This window comes from Cervus elaphus, chromosome 7 (genome assembly GCF_910594005.1).
Source record: "Cervus elaphus chromosome 7, mCerEla1.1, whole genome shotgun sequence".
In the NCBI taxonomy this organism is placed as follows: domain Eukaryota; kingdom Metazoa; phylum Chordata; class Mammalia; order Artiodactyla; family Cervidae; genus Cervus; species Cervus elaphus.
Genome location: NC_057821.1, coordinates 9,553,747 through 9,574,007, shown reverse-complemented (window position 1 = coordinate 9,574,007; position 20,261 = coordinate 9,553,747). Strand labels below are relative to the sequence as shown.

The 20,261-nt window shown below is 58.8% G+C and overlaps 1 protein-coding gene across 5 annotated transcripts in view; it reads left to right on the top strand.

Annotated features, from left to right (window-relative positions):
- The window catches only part of GRM4 (glutamate metabotropic receptor 4), a 112,934-nt gene that overhangs the window by 46,081 nt on the left and 46,592 nt on the right, over nt 1–20,261 (top strand). For all 5 annotated transcript variants that reach the window (XM_043907201.1, XM_043907200.1, XM_043907202.1 and 2 more), the window contains exon 3: nt 5,587–5,803. In XM_043907201.1, coding sequence (XP_043763136.1) covers nt 5,587–5,803 — 217 coding nt within the window. The remainder of the gene's footprint in view (nt 1–5,586; nt 5,804–20,261) is intronic.

Below are 20,261 nucleotides of genomic sequence, written 5' to 3'. Positions count from 1 at the left end.
GGCCAGGGTTAGGGAGGCAGAGGGAGGAAGAGGAGCATTGATGCACATAACTCAGGGGAAGAGGGCTGGGGTTCCTGGCGGGTGGCCCTGGGTTCCCAGGTGATGGCCCCGGACATCCCGCTGTGTGACTCAGGCTTCCCCAGGTCAGGGCGGAGCACTGACTGCTCTGAAGAAAACGCTGGCCTTGACGGGGCCCCGGCCTTCAGAGGCCATGGGGTCTGGGTCCCGGGTGGGCTCTGAGATGCTGGGCAGCTTGTTCACCCCCTCGTCCTCCTCAGGATGGGAGGGGGCTATGGCGGGGACCTGCCACTCTCAGGGGGTCGTCAGACTATGTTGGTGTGGGAACAGGTGGCCGTGTCTGAGCTGTTGGCACCTGGGCACCACTCACATCCCGGCTGGTGTTGCCATGCCCGGGTGGGTGTGTGGGGCTGCTGGCTGGGCCTGGGGCAAGTTCAGAAGAGATTCAGGATCCAGCACACAGACATGCATGCCTATACCTGGTCCCTCACATGCGCACACATGTACACGCGTGTCCCCTCTGCCTGAAAAGCCCTCCTGCACTTACGTGGCCCCTCCTTCACCACCTTGGGGTCCTGACTCAGCGTCGCCCTGCCAGAGGGGCATCCCTGGCCCTTTTCCCTCACACCCTCTGCGTGCCCTGCTTTCCTCTTCCTCCTGGCTCCCTGGCCCCATCTACCCACTCTGCCTCACCTTTGCATCATCTGCCCCCATCCACACGGGGAGCCCACGGGGCAGTGTTCCCCTGTTCTCAGAGCTGGGCCCGGCAGGCTGTTGGGGCTCAGTGACTTGGTAGGAGGAATAAACCAATGAGTGTGCGGTGTGCTCATGTGCTCAGGGCACATGCTCCAGCACATGCTCACACGCGCGCATGTCACACACACACACACACACACACACACACACACACACACACACACGCATGCACGCACGCACGTGGTTGACATTCATCTTTATTGTTGCTCAAGCCCGGAAACAGCTTTTGTCTTCCCTGTGTGGCAGGGACCTCCTTGTCACTCCAGAAGCCAGAGAGAGGGAGGGCGAGGGGGAGTGTTTATTCAAGTGCTGCCCCCTTCAGTCCTTCGGCCCTTCTGTACTTTCATAAGGGAGAGACTTGGCTGGGTGCCAGTGTGCCACTCTTGGTCGTGCCACCCGCCTCCTCCCCCTGCAGGCGACCCCCAGATGCAGTGAGTGTTGGGTTTGGGGGTGGGATGAGCCCAGTTCCCTTGGCATCTCCCCAGTGACCTTGCCCAGTACAAGGAGGGAGCCTCAGAATACTTGTTGAATTGTTGGGCAGGCATCCTAACAGCCGGGAGGTTGTGCTCGCTGCCCCAGAGTAGCCCGAATGCCCACAGGGCTTGGTGCTCTGGGAGGTCTGAGCAGGCTGTTTGGAGGATGAGGGCTCCTGGAGGGCTGCCTGGAGGAGGTGACACAAGCTGGGCCTTGATGCACCAGGAAGATTTGGATGTGGGGAGAAGAGGTCATGGGCTTTGTGGGCAGAGGAAGACAGGCAGAGAGGAGGGAGAAACAGGCGGACAAATGGCCCCAGGGTAGGACGGCCGTGGTTGTCAGCTGCTGCTGAAATCTGGCTTCTTGCTGACTCTTGCCCCAGGAGGGTGTGGCGTCCCCAGTGCCTCGGCTCAGTACACTGTGGGTGCACGGGGTGTTAGGTGAGACGAGGAGGGAGGCAGGAGCGGGAAGCACCGGTGGGGAGGCGGGCATGGCTGTTGTGGAGAGGAGTGTGCTCAGCTGGGCTGCAGGGCAGGGCTTCCCAGGCGGTGCTAGTGGTAACAGAAGCCGCCTACCGGTGCAGGAGACTGGAGGAGATGTGATCCCTGGGTCAGGAAGGTCCCCTAGCGAAGGGCGTGGAAATCCACTCCAGCGTTCCTGCCTGGGGAATCCCATGGACAGAGGAGCCTGGTGGGCTCCAGTCCACGGGTTTGCAAAGAGTTGGATGTGACCGAAGTGACCTTGCACGCACGGGCTGCAGGGCGATGAGAGCTGGGGAGGCGCCAGAAGCCCACTGGGCCAAGTTGTCACAGGCCCCTGCCCACGGGGCGCTCCTTGCCTTTGCCACCCAACTCCAGGCTGGGGTGGGGACGAGAGGGAGGGGGCTTGGAGGGCCAGCCAGTCCCAGGAGGTCTTCCCACTGAGCACAGTGGTAACTCTGTGACCTCAGAGAGAGAGAGCTGGGGGTGGGGGGAGGCCCTGGGGACAGTCCGGGGGTGAGAAACAGTCAGAAAGGGCGCTGTCCTGAGGAAGGGCAAGGTGACGGACGACCGCCCTCATTAGTGCCGACCCTACCCTCGAGTGCTGACTGCCTGCCAGGCGCCAGGCGCTGCCTGAGTTTCTCCTGTGAATTCCCGCAGGTGCGACTCACAGCCTCAAGAGGAAGGGACTGGAATTATTTCCATTTTGCAGCTGAGGAAACTGAGGTCCAGAGAGGTGACGTTACCTGCACCCAGGTTTCCCACACCAGGGATTTGAATCTGAGCACTGTAGCTCCCAAATTGCTGCTTGGACCCATCCTCCGGGGAACCTCAGGAGGGTCTGCAGCCGAGGGAGGGAGCCTGCGGGGGCGGCAGGCGGAGTGGCAGAGGGGATCACGGGTAAGAGGATGCTTATCCCCTGGACCCTGAGGCCTCCTGCAGGCTGACACACCCTGAGGGGACCCCACACTTGGTCCTCTGCCCTTTATGGAAGGTGGTGTGTGTGCAGGGGCAGGGGCGGGCCTCCCCGGTGGAGGCTCTGAATCCCGGCACCTGGACAGCCACCTGCCCGCCCGCTGGCCTGGCCCAGGCCGAGTGTCCAGCCTGGGGGCAGAGGGGAGGGGGTTGGAAGCAGGACTGGGCCTCCCCCAGACCTCCTGGCCCTCCTCTGGCGGGCCAGGCGCTGTTGACTCCAACCCCGAGGCCCCATGTTGGGAGAAAACATCAAAAGCAGGAGACAAGCTGCTTCTAATTAGGAGGCAAGTGCATTTCTGGGTGTGTGATCAGGGCCGGCAGAGGTGAGCTGGCGAACAAACAAAGCGCCACCCTCTCTCGGGGACCTGCTGTGCTGGCCCCGCGTCTCTGCTGTCAGCTCCAGATTCAGGGCGCGTCTCTTCAGAGCGATGACCCTGGGGGTGACGTTTATTTTGTTCTCTTTTATTGTCCCAAAATTTTAAATGTGGCCATTTCAGACGCACACAAAAGTACAACAGACAGGGCGGTGCGCCTCCGTCACATCCACGTCACCGCATGGCCGTCAGCTCTGGGCCAGTGTCATCTCTTCTTCCACACGTTCCTGCCTTGGTTCTTTTGAAGGAAATCCCAGGCTTCATCCCATCACGTCATCCCTAAGTATTCTAGTACATGCCCCTGAAACAGTGGGTCTCAACTGGGGACAGTTCTGCCCCCAGGGGACATTTGGCAGTGTCTTGAGACATTTCTGGTTGTTACTGGGGGAGGATGAGCTGCTGGCGTCAGTGGGTAGGGGACGGGGTGCTGCTCGACAGCCTGCGGTGCATGGGACAGCCCCCCAACAAGGCATCGCGGCCCACTTCCCTCCACAAGCGTTAATAGTGCTGAGGCCGGGAAACCGTGCCAAGAGCTCGGGACTCCTAAAAACCAACCAAGCAACCACAGCTATAACACCATCGTCAGACCTTAAAAATGACGATACTTTCTGAATTAATCATCAGGTATCCAGCCAGAGTCCGCCTTGTAGGGGGTGCTGCGTTCATGCTGAGTGCTCTCTAGGGCTGCGAGGACTGGGCTGGTTTTCAGACTCTGCTGACTCAGGCAGGCAGAGGGACTCATGTGCTCTGGAACATTCCAGTGGGGTTTGCTTTCTAAACACGTGCTGTATTTGCATGGTTCCATATGGAAAACTGGAGTAGGAGATGGCAACCCATTTCAATATTCTTGCCTGAAAAGTCCTGTGGACAGAGGAGCCTGGTGGGCTGCGGTCCACGGGGGTCACAAAGAGTTGGACACAACTGAGCAACCGACCAACCACACAACATGGAAAAAATGCAGAGCGTGTAAGGTGGAGTGTCCCCTCCAACCATGCCCCCGGCCCCTGCTCTCTCCAGGGAGGCAGCGCTGCCCTGCGGAGTTTCAGGGCAGTCTGAGGATGTTCCGCTATGGAAGCTGGACCCCCACTGTCCCTGGGGATGGGCAGAGGCCAGGTGGGCAAACCCATGTGCAGTGGGCTCCCCGAGTCCTCCTGTTCTGGAATATGTTCCCACCCCCAGTTGCCATGTGGACTAAAGTTCTGGCCATGAGGTTTTTGCAGTCAGGATTGAGCCTTAATGATTCCCTCGGGGGATCAGTCTTGGATGTGACATTCGCCCAGAGCGGTATGCCTACCCTTTCACCCTGTCACTGTGGCCAGCTGAGAGCAGGGCAGAGGGGACACAGGAAGGGTAGGCATTGGTGTGGACCAAGCCTGGGGGTGGACAGCAGGGGCCACTGGCAGGGTCTGGGAGCTGGGGGCAGGCGAGGACCCTGTGAGGAGGGCACAGGGCAGCGAGCAGAGGTGGAGGGGGGCTCAGGAGAGTGCACGCAGCCCCTTGCAGCCCCTGTGGATGCTGGATGTCCGCCACGGGGAAAGGGCGGCTTCGGGCCTCTGAGTCCCACCTTTGCCTGGGGCGGGGCAGGAAGGCGCCCTGTGACTGGGGGAGCTGGCCGAGGAGGACCACGAGGCCCGAAGTCTGCAGGAGCGGCTGTGGCCCCGGGCAGGCCCTGCTCCCGGGGGCTCTGGATCCCAGGCTGTGGAGAGAGACCCCATTCCCTCTGGCCTCCCAGGAGTCCACCCTGGGGTGGGGAGGGGGCAGGGGAGCTGGAACTGGGCTCTGTGCCCTCTGAGCTGGGCAGGAGGAAGGAGCCGGGGCCCAGAGGGAGCTGTGAGGACATGGAAGGCTCCTGGGGGGCAGGGGCTGGACCAGAGAAGCCCTCAGGGTCCCTCATCCCCGCTCCATCCCTGGGCCAACGCTCACCCATCCGGGGCTGCTCCCCAGCTGGGATCTCCCAGCTTTTTATGTCAGCTGAGGCCCCCAGAGGCGCCTGCTGGGGTGTGTATGTGTGTGTGCATGCACACGTGTGTGCATGTGTGCTATCCACGATGGCTCTGGGGTGTGTATGTGTAGGTGACGGAGGGCCCACCAGCCCCAGGATTCTGTTGAGGTGAACTGGGAGACTTTCTGGAGGAGGAGGGCTTGATGCTTACCAGTCACTCCCTTCTCACCCTGGTGCCTGCTGGGAGTTGGGGGGGAGGTCTGGGAAGACATAGGATCTGGGGAGCTGAGCGGAGGAGGGGGTCAGGCTTTGGGACCCTGAGCAGAGCCGGGGCAGGGCTGACCAACAGCTGGCCCAGCTCTCAGCCTCGGTTTCCTCCTCTGTCGGGTGGGGCTGGGACCTGCTCATCCCACGTCAAGAGGGCCCCCCTGGGTTGAGAGGAGGCCGTGCCCGCGGGAAGGGCCGGGATGGTCCCTGGGCGGGAGGCTGGTTGGGGTGTAGGGGCTGGCCCTGGCTGGGCAGGGTGGGGTGCCAGCCACCCCCATCAGCGGCCCCTCTCACCCCCCAGATCCCCCAGATCAGCTACGCCTCCACAGCCCCCGACCTGAGTGACAACAGCCGCTACGACTTCTTCTCCCGTGTGGTCCCCTCGGACACGTACCAGGCCCAGGCCATGGTGGACATCGTGCGCGCCCTCAAGTGGAACTACGTGTCCACGCTGGCCTCGGAGGGCAGCTACGGCGAGAGCGGCGTGGAGGCCTTCATGCAGAAGTCCCGAGAGGACGGTGAGTCTGCCCGTGGGCTCCCGCTCAGGGCTGGGGCAGGGGGTCCCCGCGGGGGCCGCTCCCAGGTCCTGTCGTGGGCTCTCCTCCTGCCCTGGGGCCCCCTCAGGGGCCTGAGCCTGTGGCCTCGTGGGCGGGCGGCTGGGTGGCTCATGGAGGCAGCGGGTGGGCGCAAATGGCTTCTGCGGACACGGCCAGGCAGATGGAGGAACCGTCTATATTTGGGGCACGGAAGTCAATGGAACAGCCCCTATTTTTGGGCAGAGAGGAGGGGAAGGAGGTGGGCATGGAGGGAGCCTTGTTCATGGGGGTCTCAGGGACCCAGGAGCCGGAGCCAGAACCATCCTGGGAGCAAGGGTTTGTTTGTGGGACTGAGAATTCAGACTCCTTACAGCTGAGCCGTCTGCTGGGGTGAGCGGCAGGGGCTGCACAGGTGGGGCCGTAGGTGCCCCGTGGGTGGCATTTGGGGGGAGGATGGGACAGTGGCTTGCTGTCCTGGGACACTCCCCACTTACCGCCAGCCCCCCTTCCCCCACAGAGCTCCCTGCGCTCCCAAATTGCAGTCCTCAAAGTGATAAAGGTTTCAGTTATCAGCGAGTATTAACAGGCTAAGACAGGGTGAGCTCCAGCAGGCCCACACTTGGGCCTCTGAGCCGGCCTTTCCGATGGCCCTGCCGGGGAGGGCAGCCGTATGGGACAGTGGCGGGGGGTGCGTCCAGGGCAGCAGACTGGCCTCTGGGTTGGCTGACTCAGGGCAGTGGGCTGGAGGGACGGCTCCCCTAGTGCATGGGAGCCCCTCCCCTCCTGCTAGACCCCCTCCCCGCAGAGGGAGCCCCTCCGCCTCCTCTCCCAAGGCCCTGTCTCTAAATAGCTCACTGTGGAGCCCTCGACCTTGGGGATGGCATCTATATATTTATACCCGGATAACCCCGGGACTCTAATTGCTTCTCCTAAGGACCACAGAGTGTCCAGAGGCGGGCGTCGGTAACACCCTGCGGGTATAATCCTGCTATAAATCTCGGATAAGCCCCTTTAATTGTATAGCCGAAGCCGCGGGTGGTTGTAACCTGGCAGAGAGGGCGGCAGGGTGGTGGAAGTGGGGCAGGGCTGATGGATGGCTGTGGCCCCGGCCCCCCGCCCCTGCCCTCCACTCCAGCAGCTGGCCCCGTGGAAGGAAGCCAGAGTGGTCAGAGCCCACTCCTACCTGCAGGCAGGCTGGGCAGCATCAGACCGCAGCCCCCAGCCCCTCTCTCTGAGGGCCCGCCAGTCCTTGGCTCCTTTGCTCAGATGGGCTCCTCTCTGCCCTGGCTCCATCCATCCTCCCCAGAGGCTCCTCTCCGCCTTGATGGCTTAAATCCTTTCCCGAACAAGCCCACGGGCTGTTTCAGCTGCAGCCTTGGTCAGATTTGGGGACAGAGGTGCTGGACGGGGGCAGGATGGAGGTCCAGAATCTTGGCGTCCAGGGGGACCGGGAAGACAACCCCGGACTCACGTGGCCCTCCCCATGTCCCTGGGGTGTGCTGAGCCCCTGTTTACACCTGGTGTCCTGAGTCATCCACCCTACCTGGTGAAGTAGGTACCCCCATTGTACAGGGGAGGAAGCTGAGGTGCAGAGAGACCACATGATAACTGGCAACAGGTCACAGAGCAGGTTAGAGGTGGAGAAGGGGTGTGAACCCAGGAGAGCTGGCTCCAGGACTTGCAGGTTTTATCTGTGTCATGTTTTTGTTACTCTGTCTTCTGCCCATTTCCCAGCTGCATAAACTGAGACACGTGTGGACCAGACCTGTGCAGGGGATGGGGGTATGACAGTCACACACACACACACACACACACACATAGAGCCCTTCAGCCTGGAGGGACACATGCTGTTGTAGGAAAGGCTTGGGATTGGGGTGAGATCTGGGCATTGGGTTTTGGCTGAAGCTGAGGCTATTGTCTGAGTTTCTGTGAGCATCTAATCAAGCATTGAGTTTTTTCTAGAAAATAGAAAGTCTGCTGAAGATTTTGTAAAGGACTTCTAGAAAAATAAGAGCTCAGGACCCTCACAGTGCCCCTGCCCCCTGCACTCCATCCTGTCACCAAAGGTCCGGCTTTCCACCGGGCCGGACCTCCTGCGTCCACAGACCCCTGCAGCCCTGGTGCGTCTCCCTGCCCTACCTGCCAAATGAAATTTGATTTGGAGAACTGTCTTTAGTGAGTGAAAAGAAAAGGGGAGAAAAAGCCGCGCTTCAGCAGCCCAAATTGAAATCAGAATTGAGCAGCCAGTAGAAAGGGGCCGCTGTACCTTGTAGCCTAATCCCTGCGAAAGATTAAAGATGTCTCTGGCCGTATATTGTATTGATTTGTTCTCTGAAGTATAAATCATCTTTGAGTTGCTCAGAGGCGTGCCAGGGAGTGGGGTGGTGGGGCGGGCTGAAGGTGCACGTCAGAGCCCCAGTGAGAGCTGGGCCAGCAAGCCCTGGGTGCCGACCATGTGCTGGGCTCTGGGTCCTGCAGGGAGCATAATCATGCCCATTTCATAGATGAGGAAACTGAGGCCAGAGAGGGTAGGTGGCTCTCCCAAGACCACATAGCCAGAATGTGGAGGGGCTGGGTGTGGAACCAGCTCTGCCCTCTGGGTGGGGTGCTCCCGAGCACCCAGCACCGATGGGGCCTTTGGCAGAGGCCTTGGAGAGAGCCCCAATGCTGTGCTTCCTGGTGCCGATCAACAGCGCCCTCCCGCCCCAGTCACTGTGTCGTGCGGACCCTGCCCTGAGCAGCCCGTGGCCCTAGACTGAAGTCTGTGCTGTGGCAGGCTCACACCTTGCACGAATCCCGGTGACAGCCTTGTGGGCCTGGTGTTCTGTCCTCTTTTCCAGGTGAGGACACCGAGGCTCAGAGGGGTGAGCTTGCCTCGGCTCATAGAGCGAGGTGCTGGAGCTACTTGGAGCCAGGCTGTCAGATCTGGTGCCCCCACCCCAGGCTACCTGCCTCCCCCACATGGCGCTAGCCACGTGTGGTTAGGAGAGCGGCCGTAACAGACATACCTGGGCTCCGACTAGGCCACTCACTGGTCACACGATCCTCGGAAAGGCACTTAGCCCCTCTTGGTTTTGGTTTCCTCATCCTCGAAATGGGATAAAACTGGTTGTTATCAGAATGAAACGTGCTGGCCCATGGAGGTGGGCACTCAGGAGCTCACATTGGAACGTTGTTATTATTACAGGTCCTCCCTGGTGCCGGGCATTCCGGGGGAGGCCTGGGAGTGTTGGAAGGCCTGAGGGGGCCGTGCGGGGCCCTGGAGGCCGTGTCCAGGGACAAGATGAGGGATGAGACCACGGGAGCCCTGGCCAGCCTGCTGCTTGAAGACGAGCTGGTCTGGTGGTGAGCGGGCAGTGTAGCGAGCCCCAGAGGCAGCCAGGGCAGGACGTGTGTGTGTGTGTGTGTGGGGGTGCATACTAGGTGATTCTCTGGGCTTGTGCCCGGCGGGCCTGCCCTGATAGCAGGGCCTGTGTGAGGTGTGGGTTTCCCTCTGTGTGAGGTGTCGGTATCCCTCTGTGTGAGGTGTGGGTTCCCCTCTGTGTGAGGTGTGGGGGCCCCTCTGTGTGAGCTGTGGGTTTCCCTCTGTGTGAGCTGTGGGTGGGTGCCCCTCTGTGTGAGGTGAGGTGTGGGTGCCCCTCTATGAGGTGTGGGTTCCCCTCTGTGTGAGGTGTGGGTTCCCCTCTGTGTGAGGTGTGGGTTTCCCTCTGTGTGAGGTGTCGGTATCCCTCTGTGTGAGGTGTGGGTTCCCCTCTGTGTGAGGTGTGGGCACCCCTCTGTGTGAGGTGTGGGTTTCCCTCTGTGTGAGGTGTGGGTTTCCCTCTGTGTGAGGTGTGGGCACCCCTCTGTGTGAGGTGTGGGTTTCCCTCTGTGTGAGGTGTGGGTTTCCCTCTGTGTGAGGTGTGGGTTTCCCTCTGTGTGAGGTGTGGGTGCCCCTCTGTGAGGTGTGGGTTTCCCTCTGTGTGAGGTGTGGGTTTCCCTCTGTGTGAGGTGTGGGTGGGTTTCCCTCTGTGTGAGGTGTGGGCGCCCCTCTGTGTGAGGTGTGGGTGCCCCTCTGTGTGAGGTGTGGGTTTCCCTCTGTGTGAGGTCTGAGTGCCCCTCTGTGTGAGATGTGCATGCCCCCTCTGTGTGAGGTGTGGGTTTCCCTCTGTGTGAGGTCTGAGTGCCCCTCTGTGTAAGGTGTGGGTGCCCCCTCTGTGTGAAGTGTGGGTGCCCCTCTGTGTGGGTGTGTGCCCCCTCTGTGTGAGGGCTGCTGCCTTCTTGCTGCAGAGTTCCCCCCTCTCTGCCAGGTGGAGGCTGCCCAAGGGTGAGTTGAGTGGCAACAACCAGTGCTGGGACGAGGTATGCAGAGACCATGTGAGTCACCCTGGAGGGAGATGCAGGCTAGAGGGGCTGGCGGGGCCCCTGCCGTGAGTGCCTCCCACCACTGTCCTGGGTGCTCCTAGGGGCTGGGCTCTGGAGTGTAAACTTCTATACCCCCACAGCTTTTCTGTATCTGCAGGGGCCTGTGTGAGTCTGTTTACTTGTGCTGGTGCTCCATTTCACAGATGAGGACAACTGAGGCTCAGGAAAGTCAAGGAGCCGGTCTAAGGTCACAGGGAAGTTGAGTGTCAGAGCCCAGGGCTCCTGTTTGGGTGACAGGTGAAGGGGTGATTAGTAGGTAACATGTACAAAGCCCCCCTGTGAACCAGACCCTGTTTTATGGGCTTCATAACTGATTTATGGAGTTATTCATAACTCTTGAGAGTCCCTTGGACTGCAAGGAGATCCAACCAGTCCATCCTAAAGGATATCAGTCCTGGGTGTTCATTGGAAGGACTGATGTTGAAGCTGAAACTACAATACTTTGGCCACCTCATGCGAAGAGCTGACTGATTTGAAAAAACCCTGATGCTGGGAAAGATTGAGGGCAGGAGGAAGAGGGGATGACAGAGGATGAGATGGCTGGATGGCATCACCGACTCAATGGACATGGGTTTGGGTGGACTCTGAGGGTTGGTGATGGACAGGAAGGCCTGGTGTGCTGCGGTTCATGGGGTCGCAAAGAGTCGGACACGACTGAGCGACTGAACTGAGCTGAATTCATTTATCTTTCAGGACAACTCTGTTATGTGGAGGCCATGCTGAGGCTCAGAAAGGTTAAGTAACTCTCCTGAGGCTACACAGGTGGCAGGTAGCAGGAGGGGAATTTGAATCCAGCCAGGCCTCCCCGTCTCTGGTGCACGTGACAGTGAGTACACAGGTCAGCTCTCAGCAGGGGCCTCTCCGTGGGGTCTCCTGGGCAGTCTGGTACTCCAGCGAGTGATTCCAGTTCCCTGGGCACATCTAGGCCTGTGCTCCTAGGGTGGGAAGGAGAGGGCCTTCCTGAGTGTGGCAGGAAGAGGCGTGGGGGCCTTAGGAGGATGCCTTGTCCCTTGCACGGTGGGAAATTCTAAACCTCCTCTGCCTGCTGTGTCCCCGCGTCCCCCATTGGTATTCCGGAGACGCTGGTGCATCAAGCTGTCGCTTCTCTGACCTCCAGCTCCAGCTCCCTGGGCAGGGTGTCAGACCTGCATTTAGATGGCCCCTGTCCGCACGGCTGGCTGGCAGGGCTGGCCCAAGGCTGGGGCACCTCTTCCCTCTGGCTCTGTGACATCTCTAGACTCAGCTTCTCGGGCTGTAAACAGAGGCTCTGAGGGGTAAGGGTTAGCCACCTAGAAAGAGCTATGCTGCCTGGGGGCTGGGGGGACCTGGTGCTGCTCATTTTTCTGGGAGAGCAGAGAGGAGGTTTGCCCCAGGGCACCCCCAGGGCCCAGAACCCCCAAAGGGGAGGCCACTGGAAGTGCCCACTCCCCTTTCTGCTGCCCAGCCCCCAAGACCTTGTCTCCTTCCACTCTACCAGTCTCTGCTGCAGTAATACCAGCGTCCTCACGGCCCCTCTGACACTCCAGGCACACGCCGACCTCAGGGCCTTTGCACTGGCTGCTCCCTTGACCTGGAAAGCTCTGTCCCCGGTGGTCTAGGCGGCCTCTCCTCAGGGCACTTGGCTGCCTTCTCAGCTGTGCCCGCGTCAGGGGGGCCTCTTTGTGTCCCACTGTGTCCCTCTTTCCTGCTCTGTTTTTCTTTTTTAAAAGACTTCTTCTTAGTCTTCTTTCTTTTTTTCATTTGCCTGTGTTGGGTCTTAGTCATGGCATGCGGGATCTTCACTGTGTTATGGGAGATCTTTAGTTGCGAAGCATGGACTCTGGTTTTGGCTCACAGGCTTAGATGCCCTGCAGCATGTGGAATCCTGGTTCCCTGACCAGGGATTGAACCCACGTCCCCTGCGTTGCAAGCCAGACTCTCAGCCGCTGGACCACCAGGGAAGTCCCCTGTTTTTCTTTATAGCACTTGACAAGTACACTTTTATTTGTTTATGGTCTGACAGCAGGGCTTTTTTTTTTTTTTGCCTGTTTTGTTCTCTGATGCCTCTCCAGCCTCTAGCACAGTCCCTGGCACATAGTATTCACTCAGTAAATGCTGGTGGGATGGGTGATTGATCATGAAATTCAGCCAACTACTCACTTCGTAAGCCCTTCTTCCTATTCAGGCCTGAAAGGTTGCTCTCCCAGTCCACAGAAAGGCAGACTGAGGCTTCTGGGGTCAGGCTGCCCTGGGACCCTCTCCTGCCCTCTGAGTTCTGGCTGCCCCCAACTCTGTCCTGACCCACCAAGGACAGAAATCCTTCCCACTGCAGCGCCTGCCTTGGGATGCTTCGTTGTGGCGTGCTGCCTGCCCCAGAAGGCAGGAATGGGAAGAAGCTCAGCCTTCCAGAGCCTGGACTTCACGGATCTATTTCACATCTGCTGGGTACTCAGCCCCCGTGCGAGGAGAGGAGAGCGGCTGTGGGCCCTGCTGGCTCCCAGCGGGCGTGGGAAGAGTAGTGCCCAGTCAGACCTGGCACCCTGCCCTCCCGCAGGAGGGGCCTGGGAGAGTCTGGTTGAATAAGTGAATGAAGGGATGTGATGATGCCTGTGTGGAGGTGAAGAGATAAATTCCAGGGCCGCAGGGGGCCCCGCCCAGCAGGGCCTGGAGGAGGGGCACACTTGGATAAGTGGAGAGGAAGGAGGGGGGTGTGCCAGGTGGGGGAGCAGCGTGAGCAGGGGCCTAGAGGAGGTAGCAGGCAGATGGGACCACAGTGAGGGGCCTGGCCTGGTCCTAGTGGGCGTGGGACGGGGACCCATGTGAGGCGGAGCTGCGCAGTTTCTTTCAGGCCAGTCTTGCCTTTAACAGTTTTTTTGGCCCTTGGAGTTGGTGTATCCAGCTGCTGTGTCCAAGTTCCTTAGGGCCCTGGGGAGTCTTCTCTGCCCATTGCGGCGGCTCTGAGCCAAGGCTCCCTGCAGAGTTGCTGACCCATGGAGACCTGTCATCTTCCCCTGGGGTTGGCCTCCTGGGAACCTCAGTCACCCTTGCCCCAGTGCCTGCTGAATTTCCCCTCTTCCTCTCCTACTTGGCTGGGCCCCTTGAGACCGGGGAAGGGTAGGACCCCTCCCTCCTTGGCTGTGTGCCCCTTGCCCTCCCTTGCACACGGCGGGGCCTCAGCAGATGTTTGTAGGATGAACAGATGTGCTCTCAGGCAGGTTGCTGCCCTTCCGGGGCCTCCATCTCTCATCTGTAACAGGAGCGACGTGTCAGCTCACCTGCAGGGTTGGCTCTGACAGCTGGCAGGCTGGGTGCCCCTAGTCCGAGGCCTCTGGCTCCAGGCGTCCTTCTTGTAAGTGGAGGCTCATCATGGGGGCGCTTCAGGCTTGGTCTTTTGGTTCAGGGATGATTGGGGCCAATTGCACGGAGACAGAGCCTGGAGCGTGTGACCTTCTCACCCTCAGTCAGGTGACATGTGGTTGAGATCAGCCAAGGTTGGGGGTAGCCAGATTCAGGGAGGGGTCCTGCCACTGGCTTTTTGGGTTGGTGTATATGATGGCTGGTAGCATCTTCCTGGGGGGAGAGCGCAGCCTCGCCGCCCAGGGACCTGCAGCTGGGGCCCAGCATCCCCTGCCCGCTGACCAGACTGTGGGTGGAAATTAAGTGGACCTGGCTTGGGCACCCCGCTCTGAGCCACGTGGCCTCCCATGTGCCAGCTGTGTCTCCTGCCCTCCCGGGAGACTGGCAAGGTGCTGGCGCCAGTGTGACTGCTCTGTGACGGCCACGTCAGTCTCTGTCCTGCTGTGAGGATGCACCCTGAGCTGCCTGGCCCGCTGTGGGGACTTCGCCTGTCCACTTTAATTTCTCTGCCCTCTGGCCTTTGGTGCGAGGCTGGCACCTCTTGATTTTGTGAGTCCTGTGGGTTGGGTGTCACCAAGCCACCTCTCCTCTCTCCCTGACTCATCTCTGATGTGTTTGCCCTGACTTATCATGACGGGGACATGCTCCCATCAGAGTCTGCCTCTAAGCTTGACAGGAGTGGCAGGAGGAAGTAGATGGTAGGCACCGAGCCCTTTTCACTCCAAGTTTGCACCCCTTCCCTCTTGGACAGTTCAGTTCAGTCACTCAATCATGTCCGAATCTTTGCGACCCCATGGACTGCAGCACGCCAGGCCTCCCTGTCCATTGACAGGAAGCAACTTTTTCTTTCACTGGCCTTTTTTGTGGAACGTTTGAAGATTTCTTCTGGGCCTAACATTTCTCTTTGCTGGTTGCAACCCCTTCGTGGCTTTGGCCCTCATGCCGTCTTCCCCAGATGGTGCGGTAGGGTGGGGGCCTCAAGAGCCACCATGAACCGTGCCACCCTGAGCAGTCACTTAGGGGCTCTAGGCCTCAGTTTCCACCTCATTCAATGGGAAAATTAATAGCACTTCCCTTCTGGCTTGCCATGAGCATTAAATGAGTTAATCCATGTAAGGCGCTAGCACAGTCAGGGCCCTGCACTCAGCATTGAGCTGCTGGAGGTGTCACTGTCACGGTTACTCATCAGAGAGGGGATTGCGGGTCGGGTCCCAGTTCTAGCCTTTGGGTGGCTGTGTAGCCCTGGGCTGGTTACTTTCCGTCTCTGAGCCTCAGCTTCATCCCCAATGTGAAGGTGATGTGTCAGAGGCGACCCCTGTGATTTGGGTCTTCATGTGCCTTACCCACCTCTCTTGGTTTTTCTGTCCTCACCATGTGAAGGTCCGGGCATCACTGGGTTGGCCTCTGGCTTCTGCTCTGCCTGTGTTCTTGGGCCCAGACCTGAGCCCATAAAGTGGGCTCCTTTGGCCTCTCTGGTTGTGTTACCTCTGAGCCTTTTGACGAATGAATCTGTCAGCCTGGTCTGAACCCCATTGTCTTTGAGTTCATTTCCTGCCCTTGTTTCTTCCTCCTCCCCTTCTCTGAGCCTCTGCACTGGGAGCACGCTGGGCTCTGTCCTCCCAGGCTCCCGTGTTTAGGGATCCCTTCTGACTTCTTCCCCTTTGTTAAAGAGCAGGTGGCAAAGGCATTGAGTTTTCCCTGCCCCCACCCAGTTTGGGCCTTGACTTCCAGAAAGCCCTCTTGACCTCCTTGCTGACTACTGAGTTTGAGCCTGTTTTCCTATCTGAGGTCCCTGTACTCCCAGCCCCCTACTCTGGGCTTCTTAGGGGTGTCATCCAAGCAAGCCCCAGCCACCATTTCCCTGCAGCCCCGGGACACTGTGAGCTCGTGGCTTCCTTCCCTCCTGTCCTGAGGCTCCTTCTTCAGGGGCTGCTGAGTGTCTCAGGAGGGTTCTGGCCTCAGCATCACCCCCTACTCCTGTGTGATCTTGGACAAGTCACTGCCCCTCCCAGAGCTTTCCATTTCTTCATGAGACCAGGCAGGGGCTGTGCACCTTCTTCAGTGGGCACATGCACGTCGTGGACACACAGAGGGATGTCTGCAGCTATTTCTTCCCCCTGTTACCCTGTGTCATCCACCCAGCCCTCTTCCCAGAGCCTCTGAGCCCCAGGCTCTGCCTCTTGCACCAGCCCCTCAGCCAGCCCACCCTGGCCTGTGTGAAGCCTCCTGGACCCCCTTGTGTTTTAATATGCGATTTTCCAAGGAGCATTTCATTAACCACACCCACTGCAGCTGCCGGGCCCTGGCCCCAGCCCCTACACAGATGCCCTGAGAATTGTCCCCATTTTATGGAGGAAGTGGCCATGGCCCAGGCTGCCTGTGGGCTGGCCTTCACAGCATGTCAGAGGCAGAGCTTTGCATTCAGGTCTGTGTGACTCCAGAGCCCGAGGGAAGGAAGGGGGGAGGGGCCCTCCTTTCGATGACATATGTGATGTCTCACCCAGCTTCTCTGGGGAAGTGCTGCTGGGTCAGTCAGATGGACAGACCTCGGAGGATGACCCCGCCCCCTTGACACAGACAGGCTGGAGGTTCCCTCAGGACCAGGGAAGGGGGGCGAGCAGCTTCTGTGACGCGGAATGTGAGTGTGATGGGAGTTACTTAGTCACGTGTGGCTCTGGATGAGCCTGCGAGGGGCTCTGTCTAAAAGTGGGCATCACAGGGCCTGGAGCTTGGGAGGAATGCATCCCTGATGGTCACCTTTTTAGTGATGGCTTCCCTTGGGCTCCTGGGGTTTTCGAGGACTCAGAAGAAGGGAGTCCAGGCCTCCAGATCATAGAGCCTGCTCTGTGGGGATATGGCTGGTGAGGAGGGTAGTGGGGGCACTTTCTCATCCCTTTCACCCCTCACTTCTATACAATAATTTATTCATTTGCTGGAAAGATATTTATTGAGCCCCTACTGTGTGCCAGGCGTTGAGCCAGGACATGGGGGATACAGCAGTGGACTAAAGAGATGAGGATCACTGATCTTGTGAGCTCATGTTTGGGGAGAGGGATAGGGGCAACTTATTGTAAACAAGTAAAGACTTCACTGTATGATAGACTTTCAGATAAGAACCAATGAGCATTGCTATAAAGAAGAAGAAAGCTGCATAAGTAGACAGTGGGGGAAGGAAGGGGAGACTGTCATACGAGTGGTCAAGGAAGGCTTTTCTGCAGAGGCGAACTTAGGGCAGAGGCCTAAATACAGTGAGGGAGTGAGCCACGAAGAGATCTGTGGGAGGAGTGCCCCGGGCAGGGCTACTGACAAGTGCAAAGGCCCTGAAAGCCTTCCTGGGACTTGGAGGGTAGCCAAGAGGCAAGAACAGAGCAATTGAGGGGGCAGAGAAGTGGAAGAGGAGGGGAAGATCATGGGGGGCCTTCTGGCCTCTCTGAGGACTTCGGCTTTTGATTTGAGTGAGATGGGAGCTGTGGGAGGCTTGTGGACAGAGAAGAGATGTAGATGGGCTTGGGTTTACTAGGATCCCTCTGGCCATTGTGTAGGGAAGAGACTGTGGGCCTGAGGCAAGAAGGCCAGTGAGGAGGCTACTGCTGTCCTCCAGGTGAGACGTGATGATGGCCACGGAGTGGGAGTGGTGAGAAGGGACAGGTCTGGGGTATGTTGTGAAGCACTAGCCCGCACGTCTTGCTCCCAGGTTGTGTGTGGGCGGAGGGGAGGAGAATGGCCCCTTGCCCCTGGATTCAGCACCACGGACAGCGCCAGCACCAGACCAGGGGAAAGCCCTGGTTGGCTCTGGTCCCCAAGAATGGCCAATCCCTGGATGCTGCTCCGGGCCTCATCTGTAGAGTGCTGGTCCCTTACAAATCTCTCTTTTAGCCAAATATGTTTATTTCTGGGCACTGCTGTGAATCCTTTTTGTGATCAGGCAGGTCTGAATGCAGCTATATAGCTGGGATGAGGTTTGGAAGCAGTTGTTTCCCAAAATCTTTGCATCTAGCCAAATTGTTGTTGTATGGGGTGGGGGGTGGGGTGGGATGGGGTGGATGGGGGGTGCAGAATGGGAACTGGGGGAAGGGGGAAGGGGAGCTTCCTTGAAGAGCGGATGGGAAGAGGAGAGTCTTAAAGAACCATGGGCCTGTCCCAGAGGAGCAGCAGGGTGCTCTGGGTAGGGGAGCTGTGTGACTAAATTTGGTTCTTCATGATGCCTTCCTTCTGAGAGCGAGGAGGGGGCTGCATTCCTGACAATAAGGGGGGTGGGCCACCTCACGGCAGACAGTTCTGACCCTCAGGCTTGCCATGGCCTTGCTGTGTGTCTGGAGAAGCTACCATTCTTTGGCTCTCAGTTTCTCCATCTGTAAAATGGGGGTAATTGCAGTCCTTACTGGGCTGATTATTGTATGACAAGAATGGGTAGATTAGCCATCAGAAAGGCCAAGAAAGGGCTGGAGGGGTGCAGGGCTGCCTCTGCGGCCTCAGGCCCCGAGGGTGAGCATGTGGCCTTTTCCTGGCTGGCCACACCCCCGCCCCTTGTGACCATCATCCTCGTTCTCCCTGACTCGCATGGTGCATTACATCTGTGCCTCATTTTGCTATAGACAGAGTGATCATATGGATATTCTATGCAAATTCTCATTTTTAATGAGCCAGAAGGAAAGCTAACGACCATTTTGCAGACGTCTTGGGGCTCAAGGGAGGCCTTGGGATGGGGGGAGAAATCAGGACAAAGTGACACATGAGAGGAGAGAGGAGGGAGGGAGGGGGAAGGGGATAGAGCGGGGTGAGGGGCACGCAGTAGGGGCTGTGGGTGGGGGGAGGGGAGGGGAACAGGCTCTGTTTCCCATCTCTCAAAACCATTCTGCCTGCCCCGTTTTAAGACAGGGAAACAGGCTTGGAGAGAGGTGGCAACTCGCCAGACACCCGACTCTGGGAGAGAGAGACATACGCAGAGGCAGGGCAGAGGGAGCAGACGGGTTGGAGAAAGGGAAGGTGGCGGCATCCCGGACTAGGCTCTGGCTTACGGGATCAGTTTCCTGATCTGTATAATGGTCGCAGCACCTAAGCCGTGGGCTGATTGAGAGGAGCTAATGAGAGAACAGGTGCAGACATTGCATGACCAAAGGGTGCTGCCAGAATGCGTGGGCCATGGGGTCATGTGTGTGAGGGGGGAGGAGGGGGCAGGGGACTGGGTGGGGAGACAGGGAAAGGAGGGCAGAGGAACAGGAGCTAGAGATGCAGTACAAGGCCTTCTGCGCAATAGGCCAGCTCCTAGTTAGTCCGTTTGCTCATTTGCACATTCATTCATTCCTTCTTTCATCCTTCAGCATCTGTGGTCTAATTCATAGACAGAAGTCAGCTCCCTGAGGGCAGGATTATGGTCTGTCCTATTCATGGCTGTCCCCACAGCATCCAGGGCAGCACCTGGCATGGGAGGGCCTTAGTGAATCATTGCTGAATCAGTGGATGCTCTGTGCCCAGAAATGGGCCCGGCAGTGGCCACTCCCTGGAGGCATCTAGTCCAAAAATTTCCCTTCCCTGTGCTAAGTGCAGTACCTGAGTTATTGGGATGGTTACGGGCACCCAGCAGAGAAGGAGCCTGGGGACACCTAGGAAGACTTCCTGGAGGAGGAGACCTGAGTTGAATCTTCAAGAACCAACAGGAGCTGACTTGAAGGAGTCCGGGAAGGGGAACTGGGCATAGAACAGAGGGAACAGTCTGGTGTTGGGAAGTGCAGGTCCTGCTGGAGGCAGAGAGCGCAGAAGATGAGGCCACAGGGCTTTAGGACCCGAGGGAGGTGAGGTGAGAGCGAGTGAAGGTGGGAGGGAAGGGCATGCTGGAGTGGGATGGGTTTTGGTGGGGTGGTGGGTGCTTGGGCTGGACAGCCTGAGGTTTGCATGCTGGTATGGGGCTCTGGTCTGGTCAGGTGGTGTCCACAGGAGTTGGGGACAGGGCCCAGGGGATCAGAGCCTGAGAAGTCAGCTGGCTGCTGCCTCGGGTGAGGCTGGACCTGTCCCTGGAGCTCGGAGCCAGCCTGGAGAGGGGCCGGGGTGGCATCTCTGTGACTGCCTTGAGCAGATCACGAGCCTCTCGGCTCTGGTTTAGATTTAGAAAAGACCTCTCAACTGCGGGCAGTCCCACCCGGGCCACAGTGCCTGGGGTGCGTTTAAATGTCAGTGTAAATATCAGAGTGGCTCAAGTCCCCTCTCATACTTAGTGCCCAGAGTCCCAGGATGTCCTTTTGTATTGCAACACGGGACCATCTCTTACTATGAAAAATGTCTAGCCCCAAAGGCCTATTGAGAAAAATCAGTAGCTGTTGGGTCCTCTGCCCCAGCTTTGGTGTTCCACAGAGAGGGCAGGATCAGCTGAGCACCCCTCCCTACGCCCCTCCCCAGATGCCCTCCTGAGACCCACTTAGGACTGCTCCTGGGATCCAGGCTTGGAGGCCCCTTTCCATCCCAGATCTGGCCAAGCAGGCTCACAGGCTCTGGGGCCCCAAGCTTTTCCCCAGCATCATCGGGAGAGCCTGGGAGGGGTTTTGGGGGGGTGGGGTGAGCACTTCCCCAGCTCAGGGCCACATCTGGGCCTCTGCCCCTGACCTTTGTCCACCAGCTCTTGCTAACCCCAGTCGCAGGCAGCTCAGAGCCTAAGAAAAGCCTCCGATGGTTCACAGGGCCGGCTGGTGTCTGCTCTGTCCTCACC